A 27512-nucleotide genomic window follows, 5' to 3' on the forward strand; every position below is an offset into this window, starting at 1 on the left:
TTTGCAAGTGGTATGAGATGCAAATCTTGCTTCAGTCTTTTACCTTTGGCTATCCAATTTTCCCAGCACCGTTTGCTGAATAGGATTCCTTTCTCCAGAGTATATTCTTGTCTGCTTTGTCAAATATCAGATGGCAATATGGAACACTCATACACTGTTGATCAGACTGTAAACTAGTATAACCTCTATGAAAAGTAGTAGGGACATATGTCGGTCACTACAAAAGTTTTGAGATAGACTGTTGTGGTCCATCGTTTCACTTCTAAGAAATACAGTTGAGACTGGGTGTGGTGGCTGTAATCCTAGCAGTCTGGGAGGCTGAGACAGGTGGATTGCTTGAGTTTATGAGTTTGAGACCAGCCTGAGCAAGAGTGAGACTCCGTCTCTACTAAAAATAGAAAAACTGAGGCAAGAGGATCATTTGAGCCCAAGTTGGAGGTTGCTGTGAGCTATGATGCCACAGCACTCTGCCTAGGGTGACAGCTTGAGACTGTCTCAGAGAAAACAAAACAAAACAGTTGACAGTGTCCTTTTTGATTCACCTGTGCAAGTTTTAACTTGCTCAGCTTACTGATGTTGCTGGGATGGCTTCATTAGTTTCTGTCCATGCAGGTTTTATGTTCCTTGATTTTTTGTGTATCTTAAAACATTCATACTGACCCACGTACCTCAAGAACTAAAAGTAGACGTACCATTCAATTCATCAATCCCACCAGGGGGTATTTACCCAAAGAAGAAAAAAGACATTTTATAAAAATGACACCTATACTCAAATGTTTATAGCAGCACAATTCAGAATTGCAAAGATGTGGAAATAACCCAAGTGCCCATTAATACATGAATGGAGTAATAAAATGTGGTGTATGTATACCATGGAATACTGCTTATCCACACACACACACACACAAAAAAAAAAAAATGGTGAACTAATATCTCTTGTATTAACTTGCATGGAATTAGAGACCATTCTTGTAAGTAAAATATCATAGGAATGGAAAAACAAACATCACATGTACGCACTATTAAATTGGAACTAATCAATCAACACTTATATGTACATATGGAAATAATACTCATCAAAAATAAAGTAGGTGTTGTTTTGCCCCCATAAAGTGTGACACACACCAAGGCCCCACCCTCCTCCACATGATTGCAAGAGGGACTTTACCTAATAATTGCAATCAGTGTAACTGGCTTATTGTACCCTCAATGAATCCCCAACAATAAAAAAAAAAAAAGAAAAAAAAAATAAAGTAGGTGGGGGGGGAAGAAGGAGATGGGTAAATTCACATCTCGTGGGTATATTACACTCTATCTGGGTGATGGACACACTTATAACTTTGACTTAAATGGTACAAATCAATTTAAATAACCAAAACACTTGTATCCCTGAAATAAAATATAAAAATAAAAACAAAAATTAACTCAAAATAGATTAGAAACCTAAAAGGAAAAGAATTGATGCTTTCTTTTTGTCTGCTCAGCTCCTTTCACATGCTATGTAAATATCTCCACAGACTGTAGAAAGAACATCTCTGCAAGCAATTAATTTTAAAAGACAGATAATATTAAGAATAACAAGTTTAAGGTTAATGTCCCTGCCATCAATTTGAGACAGCAAATTAGATGGTTTATACTTTTCTATTAAATAGTTCACTAGCAAAGCCATCCTATCAAGTACCTTGTGAAATCTATGAATTTCAAATATTTTCTTCTATCTGTGACTTCTCTTTTTACCTACTTAACAGTATCTTATGCAGAGCAAATTTTGATAAACTTCACAAATATTTTCTTTTTTGGTTTCTTTTTGTGTCATGTCTAAAAAGTCTTTGTTTAACCCAAGGTCTCCGTGTGGCGCCTGTAGCTAAGCTGCTAGGGTGCCAGTCACATACACCAGAACTGGCAGATTCATATCCAGCCTGGGCCTGCCAAACAACAGTGACAACTACAACCAAAAAATAGCTGTGTGTTGTGTTGGGCACCCGTAGTCCCAGCTACAAGGGAGGCTGAAGCAAAAGAATCACTTAAGCCCAAGAGTTTGAGGTTACTGTAAGCTGTGAGGCCATGGCACTCTACTGAGAGTGACATAGTGAGACTGTGTCTCAGAAGAAAAAAAAAGCAAAGGTCTCAAAGACTATTTCCTGTCTTCTAAAAATTTTATAGTTTTACATTTTATATTTAGGCCTGTGATTCATTTTGAGGTTTTTTTTTTATAAAGTATAAGTTATTAGGTTTATTTTTTGTTTATAAATTCACATATATTCCTGTGCCTTTATTGAAAAGCAATGTATATGTGTGTGTGTATACAGTAGAACTCCATGGTTGACCACCTCTCTACATTAACGACCTTCTTAAGTTGACATGATTTTCATAGACTAGACATGCACCACATTTATGTATCAATTATAGTAAGCCTCGTTCATTATGTTGACCACCTCCCATATGTTGACCAGTTAGTTACAGTCCCTTGATGGGTAACTATAGAGGTTTTTACTCTATATGTGTGTGTGTATGTATGTTATATATTGGCTTAACATGTATATGGATAGATAATTATAGATACGTGTAAATAAATGGGTCTATATACATACTTATGAATATTTACTAACTCTGTCTCTAGGTAGATAAGAGTCAGAATTGGATTGAGTCAGAGGACCCACAGTTGGGATCCACTGCAGAATTGCTTGTTTGCCTGATTTGTAGGGAAATAACCTCACACATCTGGCCACAGAAGTATTCTGTATTGATTGTTATAGGGTGAGAGCAGAGGAAAAGGAGTTTGTTTTTTCTACTCGTTTGGTGTCAGTAAGGCAAGATTTGCTAGACTAGCTCCAACTCACTGAAACGTGGTATGGGAAAAGAAAGGATAGGGGATGAGGAATCTTTGATCTCTGGATGGCCCCCTAATCACTCATGGTATGAAATTGCACCTTCTCTGTAATCAGTGACTAAAGGTAAAAGTTCCCAATGCAATTCAAAGATGGAATTAGCTCACTGGATACTTAAGGAAATGCAAAATAAGAAACATGCTAAACACATAATCCCTTGGTTTATGTGTAAAAGATAAGTGCTGGGTCAAGCCTTGAGGCTGGACCAATCTCAGATGTGGGTCTGTCTGAGCTCAGACCACTAGCCTCAAAGCCACCCACAAAGGAGAAGATTATGCCAGAACAACAGAAAGTATCTCTGTAGTCTTTGGTCACCAAGAAAATAGTCAGTGTGGGGGGAGGGAAAAACCAAGAAACTACTGAGACCAGGGGAGGAATTGTGAAGGAATTGTCTCATTTTGTGGATTGGTCTCATCAGCTCCCTGGGTGGAGGGATGGTAAAATGGGTGGTAAAGGTACCTTATTTAGGAGAGTATCTTCTTTTTTAAATTTCAGGTTAATATGGAGGTACATATGATTAGGTTACATAAATTGCTTTTGTAAGGTTAAAATCTACATTGTAGTTGTGTTTTCCACCTAGGAAGTGTACTATATACCTACCCTGTTTCCCTGAAAATAAGACAGTGTCTTATTTTAAGGTATGCTTCCAAAGATGTGCTAGGTCTTATTTTCAGGGGATGTCTTATCTTTCCTGTAAGTTGGTCTTATTTTCGGAGGATGTCTTATTTTCAGGGAAACAGGGTATGCAGTGTAACTGCTGGGTGGGAACTTAGCAACCCTAGGAGAGTATCTTTGGTTTTAAATGCTGCAGAGTAGAAGAACATGTTTCAGGTGATGCAGGACTCACAGCTTACTAGTGAACAATCACACATGGCTATACATGATCCTATCCCAGGGGAATGGCCAGCCTGGTGGACTAGATTAAAGCCACTGTAAAGTGTGTTTATCAAGTAAGAAGGGTACCTGCCCAATTCTCCCTATAAGTGCTAAGTGGAGGATCCCAGAGGAAGCAACTCACCTTGTATGCATATCACTTGTATGCAGCCCAAGTGATACTGGCTTATATAAAGACTGGGATATTCATGTGCCAAATATGCCCATTACCCAGGTTATGATAAATGCTATGGTTAAGGGTATTCCTTCTGCACCAAGGTAGACATTACTCAAATCCTTATCTGATTTACTGTCTTAACTTTCCTGTATTGCTCTTACTGTACCATAGACATCAAAGTGATTGAAAAGGAAATGGTAAGAGAGGTAGAGGGGAGAATCAGGGAACTCTGGTTATTAAAAAATGGGATGAATGTCAGGGATATCGATAAGGCTGAAACAGATGTATTGATACAATGCTATAAGAGGTTGAGTGGGCTCATTCCTGCCCCACAAACTTAAAATGCCCCAAGCAAGTCTACTGCTTTTATCCTAGCTTGGAGGAATTTTAAAAGTCATAAGGCAAAGATTAAAGCATTACCTGAGAGACTCCACCTAGAATTATCTCAGGTGATTGTTACAGTGATTAATTGGATAATGGATTGACAGGTTAGGGTCTACTAGTGCAACCTCCCACATTCTCTCTTAGTCCCCTCTCTCTCACTGGGGACTTGAGGCCATTTGCATATGTTTGGGTAAAATGGCCAAATGGGGGAGAAGAAACCTTTCTGATACTTCTTGACATAGCAACCCTAACCACAGTTTGCCTTCACATAGGAAGGATCTTTGCTGCCAGAGGGTTATCTGAATTCAGTTTACTGTCATAATTTGGTTAGGAAGGATATGGACTTGATATCCTTCCTAACCAAATTATGGTCTCAGTGTAATAATATAGTGTATTGGCTCAGTGCCTATACACTGGCTCAGTGCCTCAGGTCTCAAGTGTAATAATATAGTGTATTGGCTCAGTGCCTATAGGTCAGCGGCTAGGGCGCCAGCCACATATACCACAGCTGGTGGGTTCGAACTAAGCCCAGGCCTGCCAAACAGCATTGACAACTACCACCAAAAAATAGCTGGGCATTGTGGTGGGCACATGTAGTCCCTGTTACAAGGGAGGCTGAGGCAAGAGAATAGCTTAAGCCCAAGAGTTTGAGCTGTGAGCTATGATGCTACGGTACTCTACCAAGGGCCACATAGTAAGACTCTCTCTCTCTCTCTCAAAATAAATAAATAAATATATATATATATATATATATATGTATGTATATATGGCGACGCCTATGGCTCAGTGGGTAGAGCACCAGCCCCATATACCGAGTGTGGTGGGTTTGAACCCGGCCCCGGCCAAACTGCAACAAAAAAATAGCCAGGTGTTGTGGCTGGGGCCTATAGACCCAGCTACTTTGCGAGGCTGAGGCAAGAGAATCGCCTAAGCCCAGGAGTGGAGGTTGCTGTGAGCTGTGACAGCACGGCACTCTACCGAGGGTGATAAAGTTTTTTCTTAAAAAAAAAAAAATTTATATATATATGTATATACTGTATCAATGACATTATACGGTATAACCCAGGCACTTAGGTTATTCTACAAGTAAGTAAAATAAATTGCTATTGCTATCCATCCCTGGGACCACACAAGAAGCACCAGCGTTTGGTTGGTGTATTTGGATTCTGGAGAACACACATTCCCCATCTGGGACTATTGGTAGCTCTTATCTGTAAGACCACCTGAAAGGAAACCATATTTGAGTAGGTGAGAGCACATGTAGTGAGAATAAGATGGAGTTAGTCAGGCTAGGGCTGACATGACATAGCTGGTCTGGTCAGTCTGGTAAGTGACCTTTACCTCATGTTTCCCATTCTTGTTGTTTTGTAAACTCAGCTTTAACCTAAAAGTGTGTATTATAAGTAGTTTAGGGTAATTGATTTTTTTTTTGAGGCAGAGTTTCACTTTCTCACCTTTGGTAGAATGCCATGGCATTATAGCTCACAGCAACCTCAAACTCTTGGTCTTAAGCAATTCTCTCGCCTAAGCCTCCTGTAGTTGGGACTACAGGTGTCCGCCACAACGCCCAGCTATTCATTGTAGTTGTCATTGTTTACCAGGCCTAGGCTGGGTTCAAACCTGCCAGCCCTGGTTGTATTTGGCCAGCGCCCTATACCACTGAGCTACTGGCATTGAGCTAGAGTAACTTTTGAATTAGAGTAACTAATTCAAATTTAGAGTAACTAATTTTGAGAGTAACTTTTGAATTAGAAATGTTGTTTGGGGTCATGTCAGTTATTGTTTATTAGGAGTTATGAGTTATGGCGATTACTGTTGTTTACCCTAAGTGTTAATTACTTTTAAGATGAGGGGTAGTATGGTTCTTGCTTTTAATATTTATGTATAAAACTATGTTTTTGGAAATGGAAGAACAGAACAGTCTTGGAGAGGTTACTCTCACTGTTCTCCAGAATTGCTGACATGATCACAGGTGAAAGAGGTAAAGTCTCCATCCTTCTTTAAGGCTGCATAGTATTCCATGGTATACATGTACCACGATTTGCTAGTCCATTCACGGGTCGATGGGCACTTGGGCTTCTTCCATGACTTAGCAATTATGAATTGGGCTACAATAAACATTCTGGTACAGATGTCTTTGTTATGTTGTGATTTTTGGTCTTCTGGGTATAAACCTAGTAAAGGAATTATAGGAATCGAATGGCAGGTCTATTTTTAGATCTCTAAGTATTCTCCAAACATCCTTCCAGAAGGAACATATTAGTGTGCATTCCCACCAGCAGTGTAGAAGTGTGCCCTTTTCTCCACATCCACACCAACATCTCTGGTTTTGGGATTTTGTTATGTGGGCTACCCTTACTGGGGTTAGGTGATATCTCAAAGTAGTTTTGATTTGCATTTCTCTGATGATTAAGGATGATGAGCTTTTTTTCATGTGTTTGTAGATCATGCATCTGTCCTCTTTAGAGAAGTTTCTCGTCAAGTCCTTTGCCCACCCTGAGATGGGATCACTTGTTCTTTTCTTGCTAATACATTTGAGTTCTCTGTGGATTCTGGTTATTAAACCTTTATCGGATGTATAACCTGCAAATATTTTCTCCCATTCTGAGGGCTGTCTGCTTGCTTTACTTACTATGTTCTTGGCTGTGCAGAAGCTTTTTAGTTTGATCAGGTCCCAGTAGTGTATTTTTGATACTGCTTCAATTGCCTGGGCAGTCCTTCTCATAAAATATTCACCCAGGCTGATTCCTTCAAGAGTTTTCCCTGCACTTTCTTCAAGTATTTTTATAGTTTCATGTCTTAAGTTTAAATCTTTTATCCAGTGAGAGTCTATCTTAGTTAATGGTGAAAGGTGTGGGTCAAGTTTCAGTCTTTTACAGATCTCCAGCCAGTTCACCCAGCACCATTTGTTAAATAGGGAATCTTTTCCCCACTGAATGTTTTTAATTGGCTTGTCAAAGATCAAATAACGGTAAGTAGCTGGATTCATCTCTTGGTTCTCTATTCTGTTCCAGACATCTACTTCTCTGTTTTTGTGGCAGAACCATGCTGTTTTGATCACTATCGATTTATAGTGCAGTCTCAGGTCTGGTAGCGTGATTCCTCCTGCTTTGTTTTTATTGCTGAGTAATGTTTTGGCTATTCGAGGTTTTTTCTGATTCCATATAAAACGAAGTATTATTTTTTCAAGATCTTTAAAATATGACAGTGGAGCTTTAATGGGAATTGTATTAAAATTCTATATTGCTTTGGGTAGTATAGACATTTTAACAATGTTGATTCTTCCCAGCCATGAGCATGGTATGTTTTTCCATTTGTTAACATCTTTGGCTACTTCTTTTCTTAAAGTTTCATAGTTCTCTTTGTAGAGATCGTTCACGTCCTTTGTTAGGTATACTCCCAAATATTACATCTTCTTTGGCACCACTGTGAAAGGAATAGAGTCCTTGACTGTTTTGTTTTGGCTTGGTTATTGTTGGTATGTATAAAGGCTACAGACTTATGGGTGTTGATTTTGTAGTCTGAGACATTGCTGTATTCCTTGATCACTTCTAAAAACTTTGTAGTAGAATCCCTAGTGTTTTCCAGATATACGAACATATCATCTGGGAAGAGTGAAAGTTTGATCTCTTCTGACCCTAGGTGGATACCCTTGATCACCTTTTGTTCCCTATTTGCAATGGCTAAAACTTCTGTTACAATGTTAAAGAGCAATGGAGACAATGGGCAACCTTGCCTGGTTCCTAATCTAAGTGGAAATGATTTCAATTTAACTCCATTCAATATGATATTGGCTGTGGGTTTGCTGTAGATGGCCTCTATTCGTTTAAGAAATGTCCCTTCTATACCAATTTTCTTAAGTGTTCTGATCATCAAGGGATGCTGGTAAAGGTCTGTTTAACTTTCATATTTCTTTGTGAATTTTCCAGTTTTCGTTGTTATTAATTTTTTCTTTTATTCTCTGTTATTAGAGAAGATACTTTGGAAGATTTTAACTTTATTGATGCTTTATTTGTGGCCTAACACATGGTCTATCTGGGAGAATGTTCCATGTGTGTAGGAGACACCTAAAAAGAAATACCTTGGTAATAAGGGAATAGCGAAGGGATTGATCTCTCATTAAAGAACGCGAGAACACCAACATTATTGCTTAGCAGTCTCCACACCTGTGGCGTATCACTTCTGTAAAGAGCCACAGGAGAAGCTAGTTGAGACTCTGGCTCTGGCTGCTCCTACTAAGACTGACTGCTGCACTGTTGAGCCGCTCCGGCGTCTCTGACCTGAGACAACAGGCCCCTCATGATGGCGAGCCTTACCAGACTAAGATAATGGGATCCCTGGCATTTAGGGGAAGCCATTCCCAGAGCTAGTGCTTGTAAAGTGGTCCACATCCTGACAGTTTCATGGATTGGAGCCAGCGGCCTGGTCCTGGCTCCGACAGATGTGTACTTGGGAAGAATGTTTATTCTGCTCTTGTTGGGTGGAATGTTCTATATATGCCTGTTAGGTGTAGTTGGGTTATAGTGTTGTTCAGGACTTTTATTTCTTTATTGATCTTCCATTTAGATGTTCTGTCTGTTACTGAAAGTGAGGTATTATAGTCTCCAACTATTACTGTTGAAGTCTCTATTTCTCATTTCAAGTCTGTCTTTTTTTGATTTATATATTTTAGGTCTCTGATAAGTATATGTTTATAAATATTCTATCTTTTTTTTAAGAGACAGGGGCTCAGGGGTGGGACACAAATACAGATATATACCTACCAAATGCAAACATTGTAACCTAATTCTTTGTACCCTCAAATTAACCTGAAATTTAAAAAAGAAAAAGGAACAATTAGCACTAAAGTAGCTTTTTTTTTTGAGACAGAGTCTCAAGCTGTTGCACTGGATAGAGTACTATGGCATCATAGCTCACAGCAACCTTAAACTTGGGCTCAAGTGATCCTCTTGCCTCAGTTTTCTATTTTTTAGTAGAGATGGGGTATCGCTTTTCTCAGGCTGGTCTTGAACTTGTGAACTCAAGCAATCCACCCACCTTGGCCTCCCAGAGTGCTAGGATTACAGGCGTGAGCCACCATGCCTGGCCTAAAGTAGCTTTTGAATGTCTCTTTCTAAAAGTCTTAATGATGTTCAAAGAATATGAAATGGAAAGAATTGCACTTAGAGCCCAGAAACATAGCTTCACGGAGCCTGCAGGCTTCTGTATGGCCAAATAAGGTGGGCTGAGAAGCACAAGACCCATTATTAAAAAAAAAAGAGAGACAAGGTCTCCACTCTATCACCAAGGTGGAGTATAGTGACCTGCAGCTTTGAACTTTTGGGCTCAAGCAATCCTCCTGCCATAGTCTCCCAAGTAGCTAGGACTACAAGTGTGCACTACCATGCTTGGCTAAGTTTTAAAACTTTTTTATAGAGACAAGGTCTCTCTATGTTGCTTAGGCTGATCTTGAACTCCTGGCCTCAAAAGATCCTTTGCCTTGGTCTCCCAGAGTTCTTTGATTATAAGAGTGAGCCCTTGTGCCCAGCCTGTTACATCTTTTCCATGTACTGACTCTTATCAATATACCATGTCCTTCTTTGTTTCTTACATCTTTTTAAAAAAATTTAAAACCTTTTTTGTGTGATGTTAGGATAGCCATCCAGCCCTCTTTTGGTTACTATTTTCATGAAATATCTTTTTCCATCCTTCACTTTTACTTTATATGTGTCTTTGGCTCTGAAGTGAGTTTTAGATAGCCTGTATTTGGATCATGTTTTTGTTGTTCATTCTGCCAATAATTTCTAATTAGTAAGTCTTATCTATTTATATTTTAAGTGATTTTTGATAAGACTTACTTTCACAATTTGGTATTTTTTTCCTATGTGCCTATACCTTTTCCCTGAATTGCTTTGTTACTGTCCTTTTGTGTTTTTTTTTCTGCATACCATTTTGCTTTCCTCTTCATTTCCTTTTATGAATATATTTTTAGTTGTTTAACCCAAGTTACCTTAGGGATTACAATTAATATCCTTAACTTATAACAATCTAGTTTGAATTTATATCAATTTAGCTTTGATAGCACAGAAAAATTGCTGATTCTCCTCCCTTTATGTTGTTACTGTCACAGATTATATTTTTGCATGTTGTGTGCCCATTAACATATACTGTATTTACTATTTCATACAGTTGTCCTTTCTTTTTAGTCTTTTGAGACAGGGTCTTGCTCTGCCACCCACAGTAGAATGCAGTGGCATCATCATAGCTCACTGTAACTTCAAACTCTTGGGCTCAAGTGATCGTCCTGCATTAGCCTTATGAGTAGCTGGGCTTATAGGTACATCCCCACATGAGGCTAATTTTTCCTTTCTTTCTTCTTCTTCTTTTTTTTTTGTAGATACTGGGTCTTGCCCTTGCTCAGGTCTCAAACACTTGGCCTCAAGTGATCCTCCTGCCTCATCCTCCCAGAGTGGTAGGATTACAGGCCTGGCCACATTTATCTTTTAAGTCATATAGGAAACAAAAAGAGGAATTGTAATCCAAAAATATAGTAATGTGGGTTTGGGTGGCGCCTGTGGCTCATTGAGTAAGGCACCGACCCCATATACCGAGGGTGGTGGGTTCAAACCCAGCCCCGGCCAAACTGCAGCAAAAAATAGCCAGGCGTTGTGGCGGGCGCCTGTAGTCCCAGCTACTCAGGAGGCTGAGGCAAGAGAATCGCTTAAGCCCAGGAGGTGGAGGTTGCTATGCGCTGTGACACCATGGCACTCCACTGAGGGCAACAAAGTGAGACTCTGTCTCTAAAAAACAAACAAACAAACAAATAAAAACCCAAAATATAGTAATATGGGTTTTAATGTTTACCTATATAGTTACCTTTATCTGTATTCTTTATATTTTCATATGGCCTTGAATTACTATCTAATATCCTTTCAGTTTAGGCTGAAGGATTCTTTTTAACATTTCTTTTGGGGCAAATCTACTAGCAACTAACTCTTTATCTTGGAATGCCTTAATTTCTTCTGCATTATGGGAGGATAGTTTTGCTGGATACAGACTTCTTGGTTAGCTTTTTTTTTCTTTTTCTTTCAGCACTATAACATATCATCAAATTGTATTCTGGCTTTCATATTTTCTGTTGAGAAATTTGCTTTAATCTTAATGAGGATTCCTTATACAGAATGAGGTGCTTTTCTCTTGCTGCTTTCAAGATTCTTTGTCTCTGCCTTTTAACAATCTCTTTTGAGCTTATCATATTTGGGAGTTTATTAAATTTCTTTGATGTGTAGATTTCTGTCTTGCATCAGATTCAGAAGTTTGGAATTATTATTTTTCAAGTGTTCTGTTTCTTGTCTCTTCTACTTTGGAACTTCTGTTTGCTTATATTGGTACTGTTAGGCTCTGTTTATCTGTCTTTGTTCTTTTTTCTTTCAGTTTCTCAGACTGGATCATTTTACTTGTCTTATCTTCAAGTTTGCTGAGTCTATCTTTTGCTTACTCAAATCTTGCATTGGTTGATCTTCTGTAGTAAATTTTTTATTTTAGTTATTCTACCTTTGAGATCCCTAATTTCTCTTTGGTTCTTTTGTATAACTTTATACATCATTCTCCTGGTTCCCTTTTTGTTCTTTGTCCATGGTTTCCTGTTAGCTCTTTGAGCATATTTTAAAAAGTTGATTTAAATTATTTAGCTCATAAGTCCAATGTCTTGACTACCTCAAAAACTAGTCCTACTTATTTATTTATGTTTGAGACAAAGTCTTGCTATATTGCCCTTGGTAGAGTGCTGTGGCATTACAGCTCATAGCAACCTCAGACTCTTGGGCTTAAGTGATTCTCTTGCCTCAGCCTCTCAAGTAGCTGAGACTACAGGCGCCCGCCACAATGCTCAGCTATTTTTTGGTTGCAGTTGTCGTTGTTTAGCAAGCCTGGGCTGGGCTCAAACCCACCAGCCTCAGTGTATGTGGCCAGCATCCCACTCACTGAGCTATAGGCGCCGAGCCTATTTTTCTCCTATGAATGGGCCATACTTACCTGTTTCTTTGTATACCTTGTTAATTTTTTTGGGTTTTTTTTTTTTTGTTTGTTTGTTTGTTTTTGCCAGGGCTAGGTTTGAACCCACCACCTCCGGCATATGGGACCGGCGCCCTACTCCTTGAGCCACAGGCACCGCCCGCCTTGTTAATTTTTTGTTAAAACCTGGAAATTTTGAATATTACAATGCAATTATTCTAAAATCAAATTATGTCCCCTTCTCATGGTTTGCTTATTGAAAGTTGGAATTGTTCATTTAGTTACTTTCCCAAACTATTTTTTAAAATCTGTATTCGTTGTCATAGGTGGTGACTGTTATGTCTTTTCCTTTATCTCAGTGGTCAGCCAGTGATGTGACAGAAGTTTTTTTAAACTTTTGAAGCCAAGAAAAGAAAATCAAATACTCAGTCTTTACAGATTGGCTCTGAGCTAGGATAGTCCTTCAATCTTTAGTACTTAGCCAGGCTGCCTATACCTGTCTTAGCCTTCACCTTGTGGTTTGTACAGTCTTAAAATCAAACAGAGGTGAAAGCCTAGTGTCCTTTTGGGTGTTTTCTGAGCTTGTATCCAGCCATGGATGTGCACATTGCTCTTTGGATTTCCCAGTTTGTGTGGCATAGTCCTTTAAAGCCCTATTCTCCCTAGTAGTGTTCTCCTCTGCTTCCTCCTTCCTGGCTATTTGGAACAGTCTTCTGCTTGCCTCATGCTCCATCCCCAGAATGGTGGTGTGTGTCCCTCATAGCAGTGGATACTTTGTGTCTTTGAATGCTTTTAATTGACCCTGGCTCTAGAAGCCACTTCAGTCTCAGAGGAGTAAAACAAGGTATAACCTCTGCACTTGTCCATTAGGAAACTGTGATGCAGATTAATAAAAATGAAAGAATGAGAATAATTGGCATTCTGACTCTTGCCACTACCAAAGCAAGACACTGTGGGTATATTTCCCTTTTTTCCAAGTGGCTATCAATTAATTACAAAGTTGTGTTATAGATCTGTCCCTCTTTTGCTCCTACTTTAATGTAAATATGTATTGCTCACATTTACCTTTTCTTGCTGATGTGCCATTTGTCACTTTGGAGTTTTCTTCTAAACCACTAATCCACTCTCGTAACACCAGTGCTTACATCTGTCTCTTCAGTGGCTCCTGCTGTCTGTTTTTGCATCTACAAAGTAAGGGAGTAAGCATCCCAAAGCCGAATAAGGCAGTCTATCTAGTATGAAATAGCAAAATAGTTATATTTTTCTCTTACATAAATAAAAATCTTGTTTTAAAAAAAAAAAACAGATTAATATAAATATATATGAATAAGCAGAGATCTATTAAATATATTGTATTGGTCCAGTAGACAAATTCAGAATTTCTTCATGTTCTGTCATCTGATTTTATAAACTTCTAACTAATCTTGGTTCTATGCCCTGTTCTCATACCATGCTATTATTCATAGTTTCCTAAATGTGCCGTTTCTCATGCATCCATGCCTTTGCCAATTGTGTTCTCTTTATTCCTAAAATTTACAGTAGTCACTTTGCCACCTAATAAAATCTGACATAATAATACAAAATGCAAGTAACTATCCCCATTTGTGATCATATTGTATCATGTGCATATTTTTCTGTCGTAGCACCTGCTATGCATATTGCATTTAAGAACTTACATCTTTGCCTTTGTGTCAAAATAGAAGCTCCTTGATAACAGGAATATAGTCATGTGCCACTTAGCAGTGGGGATACGTCTGAAAATGTGTTGTCAGATGTTGTCACCATTGTGCAAACATTATAGTATAAACAATACTTACACCAATCTAATTAGTACATGTTGGCTATATAGCCTCTTGCTCTTAGGCCACAAACTCACAAGCATGTTATTATTCTATAGGCAGTTGTAACACAATTGGACACAAATGGAAAGTATTTGTATATCTAAACATAGAAAATGTCTAAACTTAGAAAAGGTACAATATAGTATTGTCTTATAGGACCACTGTTGTATACATAGTAAGTCATTGATCAAAATATCACTATGCAGTGCATGACTGTAATTGCTTTTATTCATCTTTGAACCTCCAGCAGAGTTCCAGGCATGAAGTGGTAGCTCAGTAAACATGTATTGCACAAATACTGTATTTTATCCATGTATAAAACAGGGTACAGAGTTGCAGCATATCATAACTTTCCAGAATGAATGCTACAGTTGGTATGTTAAGCGCTAGTTCACATATGTCTTTTCAATTGTATTGTATCATGTTTGCTTCATATTGAACTGAACTATGTTGTTCCAGGGACCAGTGACACTAAAGGATGTTACGGTGGAATTCACCAAGGAGGAATGGAAATTACTGACCCCTGCTCAGAAGACTCTATATAAGGATGTGATGCTGGAAAACTATGGTCACCTGGTTTCAATAGGTGAGAAAAACTTCCCCATGTGTAGCTCTTATTAGTTTGCATTACCTTTCCCAGTTGCTGGAACATATAAGGTCCCTATAGGGTTGAATGATCATAGCTTTTCAGAGGTCAAAGTTAATGAATCCATTTTGGGTAGTAGGAAAAAAATATTTGTGCCCCTACGTACCCACTGAAAGAAGCTAAATTTGCCAACCCTAAGTGGGACCTTCATTGTTCTCCTGAAATGGTACTTCTTTATTCTTCAGAGTCCCTACATTATAAGCAATTTGTATCATTTCATTTATCTTTTCCTTTAATAGGTTATCGTGCATATAAGTCAAATGCATTTTTCAAGTTGAAGCAAGGAAAAGAGCCATGGATATTAGAACTAGAATTTCCACGTCGAAACTTGCCTGGTGAGCTAGAATAAATGATATCCCATGTTATTGGTAAGGTGGTGGGTACCTCTTACCTTGTGAAATATTTTGGAACTCTTTTTTTTATGTTTAATTCTGGAGATGATTGAGGACACAGGTTAAGAAACCTAAATTACACATCTATTCTTGCCTCTTAATTCTCTTTGTTCGAGTTTTTAAAAATTGATTTACTTTTCTTCCTATATACAAACTCTAATCCCTTCATACTTATCTAAGACTTTCTTTTTTGTCTTGTTCTCTAGAATTCTCAGTTACTGTCTGCCACTGGAGTATGTATCTATAATCTTAGTGTTTATAAATCTGACTTATAATTTTTTTTTCAAATGACATCTCTTACTAACAACAAAGTGCCTTAATTATTTTTGGCACCAGTTTTAACTTTCTATTCTGTCTGTAAACTCTGAATGCATATTATATACCATTATGCCACTCATCATTTGTATCATTTCAGAATTGATACTTCCTTCTTTCCCATGTTGATCTTTCACACAAAATGCTGATGATCCTTTCTTATAATTTCCTATACCTCATTTGGAGTGTATTAACACTAAGATAATCTTATCCTGCTTCCTTCAATGTTTTTCTTGTATTTTCTGACTTGTGTACTGATGTGTTGCCAGGGTCAGGAACAATTCTTGGTATATTTTACTTCTTACTAGATATTTGTTGAAATGAATTTTGATTAACAAAACACAGAGCCAGTCTACCTTCTGCCCTACGCCCTTTATAGTAATTTCTACAAGCACTCATCCATTGTTAAAACCAAAGCATTGGTTTTTATTTTAAGAACTCCTAAAATTGACTTCCCTGGCATCTCCTATTTATGTTCTGGTCCCGTATTTTACCTTCTTAAAAGATAGTTACACTGGTTCCACTTGCTTCCTTCTTAGCCTCAAAAAAAATTCTTTTGTGAAGAGCACAGTCTTATTCAGTCACCCTCATAGAGTGCAGTAGTATCATTATAGCTCACTGCAACTTTCAATTCTTGGCGTCAAGCTGTCCTCCTGCCTCAGCATCCTGTGTAGCTGGGACTACAGGCATGCACCACTACATGCAAATAATTTTTTTTAGTTTTAGTAGAGACAGGTCTCACTGTTTCTCGGGCTGGTCTTGAATTCCTGAAGTCAGATGATCCTCCCCACTTAGCCTCCCAGAGTACTATAATTACAGGTGTGAGTCACCGAGCCCAGCCTCAAAAAAAAATTCTTGATTTAAATTCTTATAGTAGTTATGTAATGTGGTAAACTTATATTGCCACTAGCTTGTCATGGTAAACTTATATAGACTCACTATTACAATAGACATTTAAATTAATTTTCTGTCAAAAACTAGTTTGGCCCTCTCTTGTCTACTGCATCTTATTTCTCCTTATGGCCCCAAAACATGTGTTAACCTCCATTTAACTATCCTCGTAAATGTTTTCCATACATAGGACCTTATTTCATGTGTATTTAAGTTATACAAGCCCCTATCAAATGACTTTTCTATGTGTTACCCCCAAATGCCCTGAAATTCCAACCCTAGTCCACTGCTTATAGTCTTTCACTTGCTTCTATGCATTTAAAGATAAATAAATATGAAGGTCAATAAAGGTTCTAGAATGATGTTGACAAATCATATCGTAGATTGGAAGCAGACATGTAGGAGACAAGATGTAAAAGCAGAATTCAAGGCCAGTGCTTAGTCATGAATAATGTTGTTTTAGAAGTGCAGGATTTGGTGCTTAGGATAAGTTCAGGATTGAACATCTCTGGTGATGCAACTGGGAATTCATCCTTGCATTGATGTCTTGCCCTCCACTTTTTATAAAATCCTTCCTCTTGGATATACATGTTCCTGGGCCTTCCTGTCTCATTGAAAATTAAGCCAACTAGATGGAGCGTGAAAGCCCAAGCTATAAATTATTCCTCTGAGTTTAAGGACACTGATGTTCTAAGAAAGCCAGTTTAGTGTTGGATAAGGGAGAAATAAAGTTGAAACTTACAGTTTGCTAACTAACTACTAAGAATCCTAACCCAGTAATCTAGGTTTGAAGGGATAAGGCCTATACATTAGCTCCTTCAGCCAATTTAATCTTTTCCCTAGTATTTCCAGTGAACACAGTTTTTTGTATCCTACTTCCTATTCATTGTCCTTAAGGAGCTCACAGCATTCTCTCTGATTGTTGCATTCGCATCCAGCGATACTTTAAATATCTTTTGTTCCCCGATTCCTATTTTTTGTTTTTTGTCTCAACTTTCTCTTCCAAATTTTTAAGCTCATATTTGTAAAAGCATCAGAGTACTTGGGATTTTAAACCAGGTTCCTTCCTCTAGCCACTACCGTGTATTTTACTGTTTTTTCTAAAACAATGGGAGAAAGGAAATTTGCATTTGAGAGTTCTTTCATTTTGAGAGATTGTAACCATAATAATTGTAATCAACCCTGTAACCATAATAATATGTTAAGATTTATTAAGTATTAAATTTTGGATTTCTTTATAGAAGACCTACGTAATGCTCATGACCAAGGAGCAAGAAATCAGGAAAGCCAAGCTGGAAATTCAAGGTAAGTCCAAGAATTAATGTTTAGGGTGGTGCCTGTGGCTCAAGGAGTAGGGCGCCGGTCCCATATGCCAGAGGTGGCGGGTTCAAACCTAGCCCTGGCCAAAAAAAAAAAAAAAAAGAATTAATGTTTAAGAGAGAAACTTTGTAAAAAAGAGTCTTGTAGTTGCTGGAAATGACAGAGCACAAGTGTATACTAATGTGAGAGAAAACTAACACTAGAGCAAATCCCAAAGAATATAATTCAAATGGGAATGGCCTTTTTCATGGAGATCTCATTCAGGATTAGGAGATTCAAACTTTGAAGTATTCTTTTGACTCTTCTGAATTACATAATAAAGGAGGCTTTACTACACAAAATAGAACACAGGCAGTGGAGAGACCCTGTAAAAATAATGCAGGCGAGATTCATTCCATCAAATGTTAAACTACAGTGTATGTAGTTTATCAGTGTATGCATGATCCCAGTGAAGATCTGTGGGTCTAGTGAATATGGGAACATCTCTAAAAATCAGTCTTTAGATTAACACAGAGCAGGGGGGGAAAGCCTTAAAAGCCTCATTCATTAATGAATTTATGACTTTTGATCTAGGAATGGAGAACTCACAAAACATCAGAAAACTACTACTGGAGAGAAAGGCTATGAATGTAAGCAATGTGGAAAGTTCTTCTGCCAGAAGTCTGCCCTCATAGTACATCAGCATACTCATTCAAAGAACAAATCCTACGACTGCGATAAATGTGGGAAATCTTTCTCTAAAAATGAAGATCTCACAAAACATCAGAAAATTCACACCAGAGAGAAAACCTATGAGTGTAAAGAATGTAATAAAATTTTCTACCACCTGTCATCTCTTAGTAGACATCTGAGAACCCATGCAGGGGAGAAACCCTATGAATGTAATCAATGTGAGAAATCCTTCTACCAGAAGCCACATCTTGTTGAACATCAGAAAACACATACAGGAGAAAAACCCTTTGAATGCACTGAATGTGGGAAGTTCTTCTATGTGAAGGCATACCTCATGGTACATCAGAAAACACACACAGGTGAGAAACCCTTTGAGTGTAACGAATGTGGGAAAGCTTTTTCCCAGAAGTCACACCTCACAGTACATCAGAGAACACACACAGGTGAGAAACCCTATAAGTGTAAGGAATGTGGGAAATTCTTCTCTAGGAATTCACATCTCAAAACCCATCAGAGAACTCACACAGGAGAGAAACCCTATGAATGTAAGGAATGTGGAAAATGCTTTTACCAGAAGTCAGCTCTCACAGTACATCAGCGAACTCACACAGGGGAGAAACCCTTTGAATGTAATAAATGTGGGAAAAACTTTTACTATAAATCAGACCTCACTAAACATCAGAGAAAACACACAGGGGAGAAGCCCTATGAATGTACAGAATGTGGTAAATCTTTCTCTGTGAATTCAGTCCTCAGATTACATCAAAGGACCCACACAGGAGAGAAACCCTACAAATGCAAGGAATGTGGGAAATCCTTTTCTCAGAAGTCACATTTTATCATACATCAGAGAAAACACACAGGGGAGAAACCCTATGAGTGTCTGGAGTGTGGGGAAACATTTATTCAAAAGTCACAACTCAATGCACATCAAAAGGCACACACAAAGAAGGGAAAAACTGATAAATAGTGTAAGCTGAGAAATCCTTCTGTCTGAATTGCATCCTTCACAATAATCAGATAATTCATATGAGGAAAACCTTATGAATTTCAATAAGGAGTGACATTCGTAAAGTTCATTTATAATGATACTGAAATGTGAATCCCTAGAGATAATCATCACTATGGTTAAATGTTCAGCCATAATCTTTCCTCACAGTATATCAGCAAATACATAGAAATTCTGTACATTACAGAGAAATTTTTACCATATGGTGGAGTTTACTAAATATCAGATAACATAGGTGGCAGAAATTGTACAAATTGTAAAACATGAGTGGAACCTTTCTTTTAGAAGTCATACTTATGGTTTTATAACATAGAAATTACACAGGAGAGAAATACTGCAAGTAAAATGAATGTCAAGAAATTTCTGTCAGGGCAGAAGACATCCAAAAGGTCACATGACTGAGAAACTCCTTTGAGTAATCTGAGTATTCTTTTATTTATTTATTTATTTTTGAGACAGAGTCTCATTGTGTCGCCCTAGGTAATGCTGTGGGGTCACAACTCACAGCAACCTCAAACGCTTGGGCTTAAGCAATTTTCTTGCCCCAGCCTCCCAAGTAGCTGGGACTACAGGCACCCACCATAAACTCCGACTATTTTTTTGTTGTAGTTGTCATTGTTGTTTGGCAGGCCTGGGTCGGGTTCAAACTCGCAAGCCCTGGTGTATGTGGCTGGCGCCCTAGCTGGTGAGCTACAGGCACCGAGCCTAATCTGAGTATTCAAAAATCTCTTTATACAAGTGGAGCTCTTATATCAGAGAATTCAGAAGGGATTATTGCAAAGATTGTGACAGATGTAGAAACCTTTATCAAAAATTAATATTTCATTGAATGTCAGTTTAGTGGTACTCTGAATATTTGAAAGATTTTTTTTTTTTTTGAGACAGAGTCTCACTATGTTGCCCTTGGTAGAGTTCTGAGGCATCTCAACTCACAGCAAGCGATTCTCTTGCCTCAGCCTTCCTTATAGTTGGGACTACAGGCGCCCACCACAATGCCCGGCTATTTTTTGGTTGTAGTTGTCACTGTTGTTTGGCAGGCCTGGGCTGGATTCAGTTCCGGTGTATGTGGCTGGCACCCTAGCCACTGAGCTACAGGCGTCAAGCCAATATTTGAAAGATTTTTAACAAGAATTCAAAGAATTTGAACATGGGAAATAATTATACTAGAAATCATGTTGCAGATCTGATTTCAAGGTTTTCTTCTTTTAAAGGAAACCTTTAAATGTCTACATATATGAAGCTTTTTAAAAGCACAAATAAATTCAATAATCAGGCAACATCCTTAAACACAGATGCTGAGTCCTTTAGTATGCAGGACTTTTTGTATGTGAGTGTGCTACAAAATATAATTTGTGGATATTTGACATGCATGTGAAACCCATCCATAATTGTCATTAGGGAAATATACAACCTTAGTCCAATAATTTTTGTGTATGAAGATGTCTCACATTAAGTCTCAGTAGAGACTTTTGTTGTTAATGTATGTATTGTTAATGTGATAATTCTTTTTTAATTATAATGTATCTCTTTATCCTATTCCCTGGCATTTGTAAATGGGATATGGACATTGTTACTAAACTAACGCTTCAAAAAGAAGCTAAAATGTTTTTGTAAAATTTTCAGCTGTCTCATGGTCAACCAGATTTTGCATTTACTTATAGCAAAAGTCTGAGCTGTTTTTAAAGCAGCTGAAAACAGTAATATTTATTATAGTCTACACAATGAAATAGAATAGTGCCATATAAGAAATATTATTTATCATAGTGTTGATGTTCTAGTAGGATGCAGAGCTATCTGTGTTTGTATTTTGTCTGGGAGTCCTAAATGTTCTTCACTACCTTTTTCTTCCCATTAGAAGTAACATGGCATAGTCGAGGGTGTGGACTCTAGAATTCTTCCACCAGGCCCAGATTCCAGCCCAGGACATGCCACCTCACTTCTCTGTGCCTCAGTTCTTTTTCTGTAAGAGTAGTGATTGTAACAATTTAGGATTGTTTTAAAGTCCAAATGAGTTACTATTTTTAAAGCACTTAGGATAGTGTCTGAGATACAAGAAGATATGTTAGATATTATTGTCATTATAATTTGTATTTCCTGAATTATGCTGGGGGGGGGAAAGCTGGCTACCCAAATTCATCCCCCATCATATTGTTGCCAGTGCCTTGATTTAGTTTGGTTGTTCATTTTCCCATAAGTCATTTATGAGCAGATCCTGACAAAGCTAAGTCAGGGGTTGGCAAACTAGTCATCAGACAGATCTGACCCACTTCTCATTTCTGTAGCTTGCAAACTAAGAGTAGTTTTATATTTCTAAATGGTTGGAAAAGGTCAAAGAATATTTTATGATACAGAAAATTGTTTGTCAAATTTCAGTGTCTATAAAGTTTTGAGAACACTAACACACAGAAACCATTTGTGTTTTGCCTGTGGCTGTCTTCATACTACCCTTGCAAGATTGAGTAGCTGTGGCAGATACCATGTGACCCACATAGTATTAGATACTTACTCTTTGGCATTTCAAAAAATAAGATTTTCTGTTAATTAGAGCTGCAAACATCACAACCATTGTAGAGATGCACTTAGATAAATGTCATGTGTTTCAGAAATGATGCATATGCAGTTTGTGGGTCATGGGTTTTCTGCAGTATACTTATTTTGTGCATTATATTTATATGTTAAAAGGCTAAACTTAGAAGTATTTTTTTCTAAAGAAATGTGTTTTTTACTTGCTGAATTGTCATGACATCAAAATAAGATGTTTCCTGATGGAATGTAGCAGTAAATATATGAAATAAACATTATCTAAATTAAATCAAATTGTTCAGTGATTCCTCTCCACGGTATTCTTTTATTTTCTTTCAAGTCAATGGCCAGTTTTCACTATACACATTATTTTCTTATGATTTTCTCACTATCCTATAAGATACCATCTTTGTCTTATTTAACTTAAATAACCCCATAATAAAAAACTTACACTATCAATTACACCAGCTACATCACTATAACCTATAAAATTATTTTATTGCCTACACTTCTGACATGCCACTCTAATCTAAACCCTGCCAGCACCTGGCTTTCCTTCCCTTAATGAAGATGATTTTCATTGATGTTCAACTTGTTAAGCAGGACTCTTCATTCTGATTTGTCTTATGTTTAGCACTGATGAACACCTAATATGAAGGTATTTAATGACTAAATCTTAAGAAGGTATACTTATATATTTACATGTTATAACTTCTGAATACTCTATGGGAAAATATTGTTACCAATATCTCATTGTACCCAACTCTGATGTGATCAAGCCATCTTGATAGAGGCTTAAGGTAACATCTAAATACAGATATGTGTTTAGGGTTGTTCTTTATATATGTTACAAACTGCAGTGAAATAAAAAAGTTTAGATTTTTAAACTTTTGAAAAGTCTAGATTCCTCAGGTTTCTCAGCCGAAAATTAAATATTAGTACTTTCTGGGGACAGTCCAATAATGGTACCAAGATAAATCTGCTAAAAGGAATAAAGCCTGTACTTTCAAGAATGTGGGTGGAGGCTTGGCGCCTATGGCTCAAGCGGCTAAGGCACCAGCCACATACACCTGAGCTGGCAGGTTCGAATCCATCCTGGGGCCTGCCAAACAACAATGATGGCTGCAACCAAAAAATATCCGGGCATTGTGGCTGGCGCCTGTAGTCCCAGTTACTTGGGAGGCAGAGGCAAGAGAATCGCTTGAGCCCAGGAGTTGGAGGTTGCTGTGAACTGTAATGCCACAGCACTCTACCCAGGGCGACAGCTTGAGGCTCTGTCTCAAAAGAAAAAAAGAATGTGGGTAGAAATATATTGCAAAGGAACATTCCAGAGGATCCAGGAGGGAATGACTTTGGGCCTCATCCCCCTGCTGCACAGCACAGCTATGGTGTTGAGGCAGGTCGGAATGTTCTCCCACATAGATGGAAAACTAGTTTGGGGACATCTGAGTATAAAATTCAGCAGTTTAGTGGAAACAGGATATCAGCAGAGTTAGAGGAGGATTAAAGATTACCCTTGAGCCCAGACAATCTAGCCCGAAGCCTGTAACCATAACTATTTCTCTCCCATCCCCTAAGGCAGCGGTTCTCAACCTGTGGGTCTCAACCCACAGGAACTGTATTAAAGGGCCTCAGCATTAGGAAGGTTGAGAACCACTGCCCTAAGGCAACTTTGTTACCTACTTAACAGAGTTCTGCCCTTGAGAATTATTCTTTGATTTAGTGCCTCCACTCAATAACCTTTTTCTTAATCAAATGACCACCTGTATGACTGAGTCAGAGTCATGAGACTATTAACTCTTCTTCATTCTGGAAAAACACACCCTAAAAATCTTTTTTTTTTTTTTTATTAAGTCATATATACATAGATCATGAATACATTTATGCCTTTGTGAGATTCAATGTGTTGTTTATTTGTACAAATTGGAGTGCCTACATCCTCCTAAATTAACATAGCTTTTACCTCATTTACTTAATCTTTTTTTCCAAAAATTTCAAGATTGTTTATTATCATTGTTTCTGCTTGCTAATGTTTAAACAGTGTTCTCATTATTCATTCATTTACTTAATCTTTTTTTTTTTTTTTTTTTTTGTAGAGACAGAGTCTCACTTTATTGCCCTCGGTAGAGTGCCATGGCATCACACAGCTCACAGCAACTTCCAACTCCTGGGCTGAAGTGATTCTCTTGCCTCAGCCTCCCGAGTAGCTGGGACTACAGGCGCCCGCCACAACGCCCAGCTATTTTTTGGTTTGCAGTTCAGCCGGGGCTGGGTTTTGAACCCTCCACCCTCGGTATATGGGGTCGGCGCCTTACTGACTGAGCCACAGGCGCCACCCTCATTTACTTAATCTTAATAAAACCTCTTGGCCAGGCGCGCGGCTCAAGCCTGTAATCCCAGCAGTCTAGGAGGCAAAGGAGGGTGGATAGCTTGAGCTCATGAGTTTGAGATCAGCCTGAGCCAAAGCAGACCTGTCTCTAAGGGCAGCGCCTGTGGCTCAAAGGAGTAGGGCACAGGCCCCATATGCCAGAGGTGGCGGGTTCAAACCCAGGCCCAGCCAGAAACTGAAAAAAAAAATAGCCAGGTATTGTGGCAGGCACCTGTAATCCCAGCTACTTGGGAGACTTATGCAATGGATCTCTTGAGCTCAAGAGTTTGAGGTTGCTATGTGCTATGATGTCACAGCACTCTACTGGGAGCAAGAAAGTGAGACTCTGTCCCCCCCCAAACAAACAAGCAAACAAACACCCTCTTGAGAATTTGCTTCAGGGTGGCACCAATCTGCCTTGCTACAGGTTGATAGGAGGCCATCTCTCTGAGTATCAGATTTTCCCACAGAAACTGTGTGTTAATTTCTTCGCCTATTTCTCCCTCTGCCTCCAGACCCCAGGTGGTCAGCAAAGTCTCCTATTGGGAAATTCTCTGGTCCACTGTGTTACAGCTCCTTCCTGTGCTACAACACAAGAATACTTAAAAAAAAAAAAATACTCCAGCTGATGAGTATATTCCTATTCAGTAATTCAGTAATGTTTCCATTCTCCAAATTCAAACCCGCGACTTTCTTAACCATAATTAGTCATCACCAAAACTGAAGATCAGACAACTGACCAGACATTAATAACAATTAATCAGGGACAGTGTCCCATCCCACATGGTTATGAAGGCCACCTGATCTGTGACAGTGACACATTTATGTAAGCCAGTCAACAACAGCTTTAACACTGACCATGCTTTGAAAAGCTAGTAAGTTGCCTCAGCCCAGTGACCACACTTTTACATCTAACAGAAAACCAGTTCATCTGGCTCGGCGCCTGTGGCTCAAGCGGCTAAGGCGCCAGCCACATACACCTCAGCTGGTGGGTTCAAATCCAGTCTGGGCCCGCCAAACAACAATGATGGCTACAACCAAAAAATAGACGGGTGTTGTGGCGGGCGCCTGTAGTCCCAGCTACTTGAGAGGCGTAGGCAGGAGAATTGCTTGAGCCCAGCAGGTGGAGGTTGCTTGTGATGCCATGGCACTCTACTCAGGGCCACAGCTTGAGGCTTTGTCTCAAAAAAAAAAAAGCCAGTTCATCAACACTCCTGCTTTCAAAAGCCCATCATTCCCTGAATCCTCTATTTCTTAAAGTCTTTTATCATCTCATATTTTGATTGTGATTTACAAGTATGGTTCTCCTATGGCCAGAGATACACTATCAATTCCTTTCCTCCTGCCATTCTGTTCACAACAGGGAAATTCTTTTTCTCATCCTGAAATCTAGGCTGGCCTGTGACTTGCTTTGGCCTAGTACTAGTAGAATGGCAGAGGTTCTAGGCCTACCCTTAGGAAGTGTGTCAGCTTCCACTTTCCTTCTTAAAGCTAACCATCATGCAAGAAGTGTGACTAGTCTGTGGAGATGCCATGAAGAAACTCAAGTTACCCATGGTGGACCTCATGATACTAGGCATAGGAGTAAAGCCTTTTGAGCCCCTCCAGCCCAGCCTTTCTTCTGGCTAACCATGGCCTGATTGGAGACTCCAGCGAATGCCTAGTGAAGCAGAAAGACCACCCAGTCTATACACACGAGTAATAAATCATTGTTTTAAGCCTTTAAGATTTGGGCATTTTGAACTGAAATATAAAGCAATAAAGCAACCTTTATTGAGAAATGGGTTAGTCTTCTTTCACAGTAATATTTATGCAGCGTAAATGGTCCTTAGATGTCTGCAACCATTTAGAATGGCACTTGTTTAATATGATTTCTAAAATGGCTCAGCTTGGTGCCCGTAGCACAGTGGTTATGGCACCAGCCACATACACCAAGGGTGGCAGGTTCAAACCTGGCCTGGGCCAGCTAACAGACAATGACAACTGCAACAAAAAAATAGCCTGGCATTGTGGCAGGCTCTTGTAGTCCCAGCTACTTGGGAGGTTAAGGCAAGAGAAAAACTTAAGCCCAAGAGTTTGAGGTTGCTGTGAGCTGTGATGCCACAGCACTCTACCCACGGTGACATAGTGAGACTCTGTCTCAAAAAAAAAAAATAATAATAATAATAAAAAGGACTTACTCAAATATAACATTCTGCCCCCGTGAAAGAGAAACAGTGTTGGTGAAATTTGATTGTCTTATACTTCATGGGTAACTCAAAACTATGTCCAGACCTTGAAATTTATATAGAAGGAATAAACCCAAATAACAGGAAAAACCTGTTCATATCTATTTTTTTAATTTCAGGTTAATTTTCAGGTACAAACAACTAGATTACAATGTTCTCATTGTGTCCCACACCCAAGAGATGTGCCTTACATTGTGCCCACACCCAAGAGATAGCCTTACATTGTGCTCATTAAGTGGGAGCACACTAATCCCCTCCCACTTTTCCTCTCCCCCTTTCTTTTTCCCCCTTCCCCCAATTTGAAATGAATTGAATTTTTCTCTTGTGTGGGCATGTATTAGATCATCTACTGGCTTCATATTAGTATTGAGTACATTATATACGTGCTTTTCCATTCTTATGATACGTTACTAAAAAGAATGTGCTTCAATTCCACCCAAGTTAACACAAAAGATGTGAAGTCTCCATCTTTTCATGGTAGACATATACCACAGTTTGTTAATTCATTCCTGGCTTGATGGACATTTAAGTTGTTTCCATATCTTGGTGATTATAAATTGAGCTGTGATAAACAATCTAGTGCAAATATCCTTATGCTAAAATGATTTTATTTCTTCTGGGTAGATGCCCAGTAATGAGATTGTGGAACAAATGGGAGGTATAATTTGAGTTCTTTAAGGATTCTCCATACTTCTTTCCAAAAAGGCTGTATTAATTTCACTCCCACCAACAATGTAAAAGTGTACCCTTCTTTTCATCTTCATGCCAGCATCTGCAACTTTGGGACTTTGGGATGTGGGCTATTCTTAGTGGGGTTAGGTGATATCTCAGGGTGGTTTTGATTTGCATTTCTCTGATGATTAGGGATGATGAGCATTTTTTCATGTTTTTTAGCCGTTCATCTGTCTTCCTCAGAGAAGGTTCTGTTCATGTCTCTTGCCCAGTGATAGATGGGATTGTTTCTCTTTTTTTGTTGATTAATTTTAGGTCCC

General features: G+C 38.6%; 1 protein-coding gene across 1 annotated transcript in view; it reads left to right on the forward strand.

Annotated features, from left to right (window-relative positions):
- The window catches only part of ZNF25 (zinc finger protein 25), a 33337-nt gene extending 11824 nt beyond the window's left edge, over window positions 1–21513 (forward strand). The window contains exons 3-6 of the mRNA XM_053586353.1: window positions 14616–14742; window positions 15042–15137; window positions 17642–17705; window positions 18294–21513. Of these exons, the coding sequence (XP_053442328.1) occupies window positions 14616–14742; window positions 15042–15137; window positions 17642–17705; window positions 18294–19362 (1356 nt within the window). The 3' untranslated portion in view covers window positions 19363–21513. The remainder of the gene's footprint in view (window positions 1–14615; window positions 14743–15041; window positions 15138–17641; window positions 17706–18293) is intronic.
- Window positions 21514–27512: the final 5999 nt, after the last annotated feature.

The sequence above is a fragment of the Nycticebus coucang genome, chromosome 3 (genome assembly GCF_027406575.1).
Source record: "Nycticebus coucang isolate mNycCou1 chromosome 3, mNycCou1.pri, whole genome shotgun sequence".
NCBI lineage: Eukaryota > Metazoa > Chordata > Mammalia > Primates > Lorisidae > Nycticebus > Nycticebus coucang.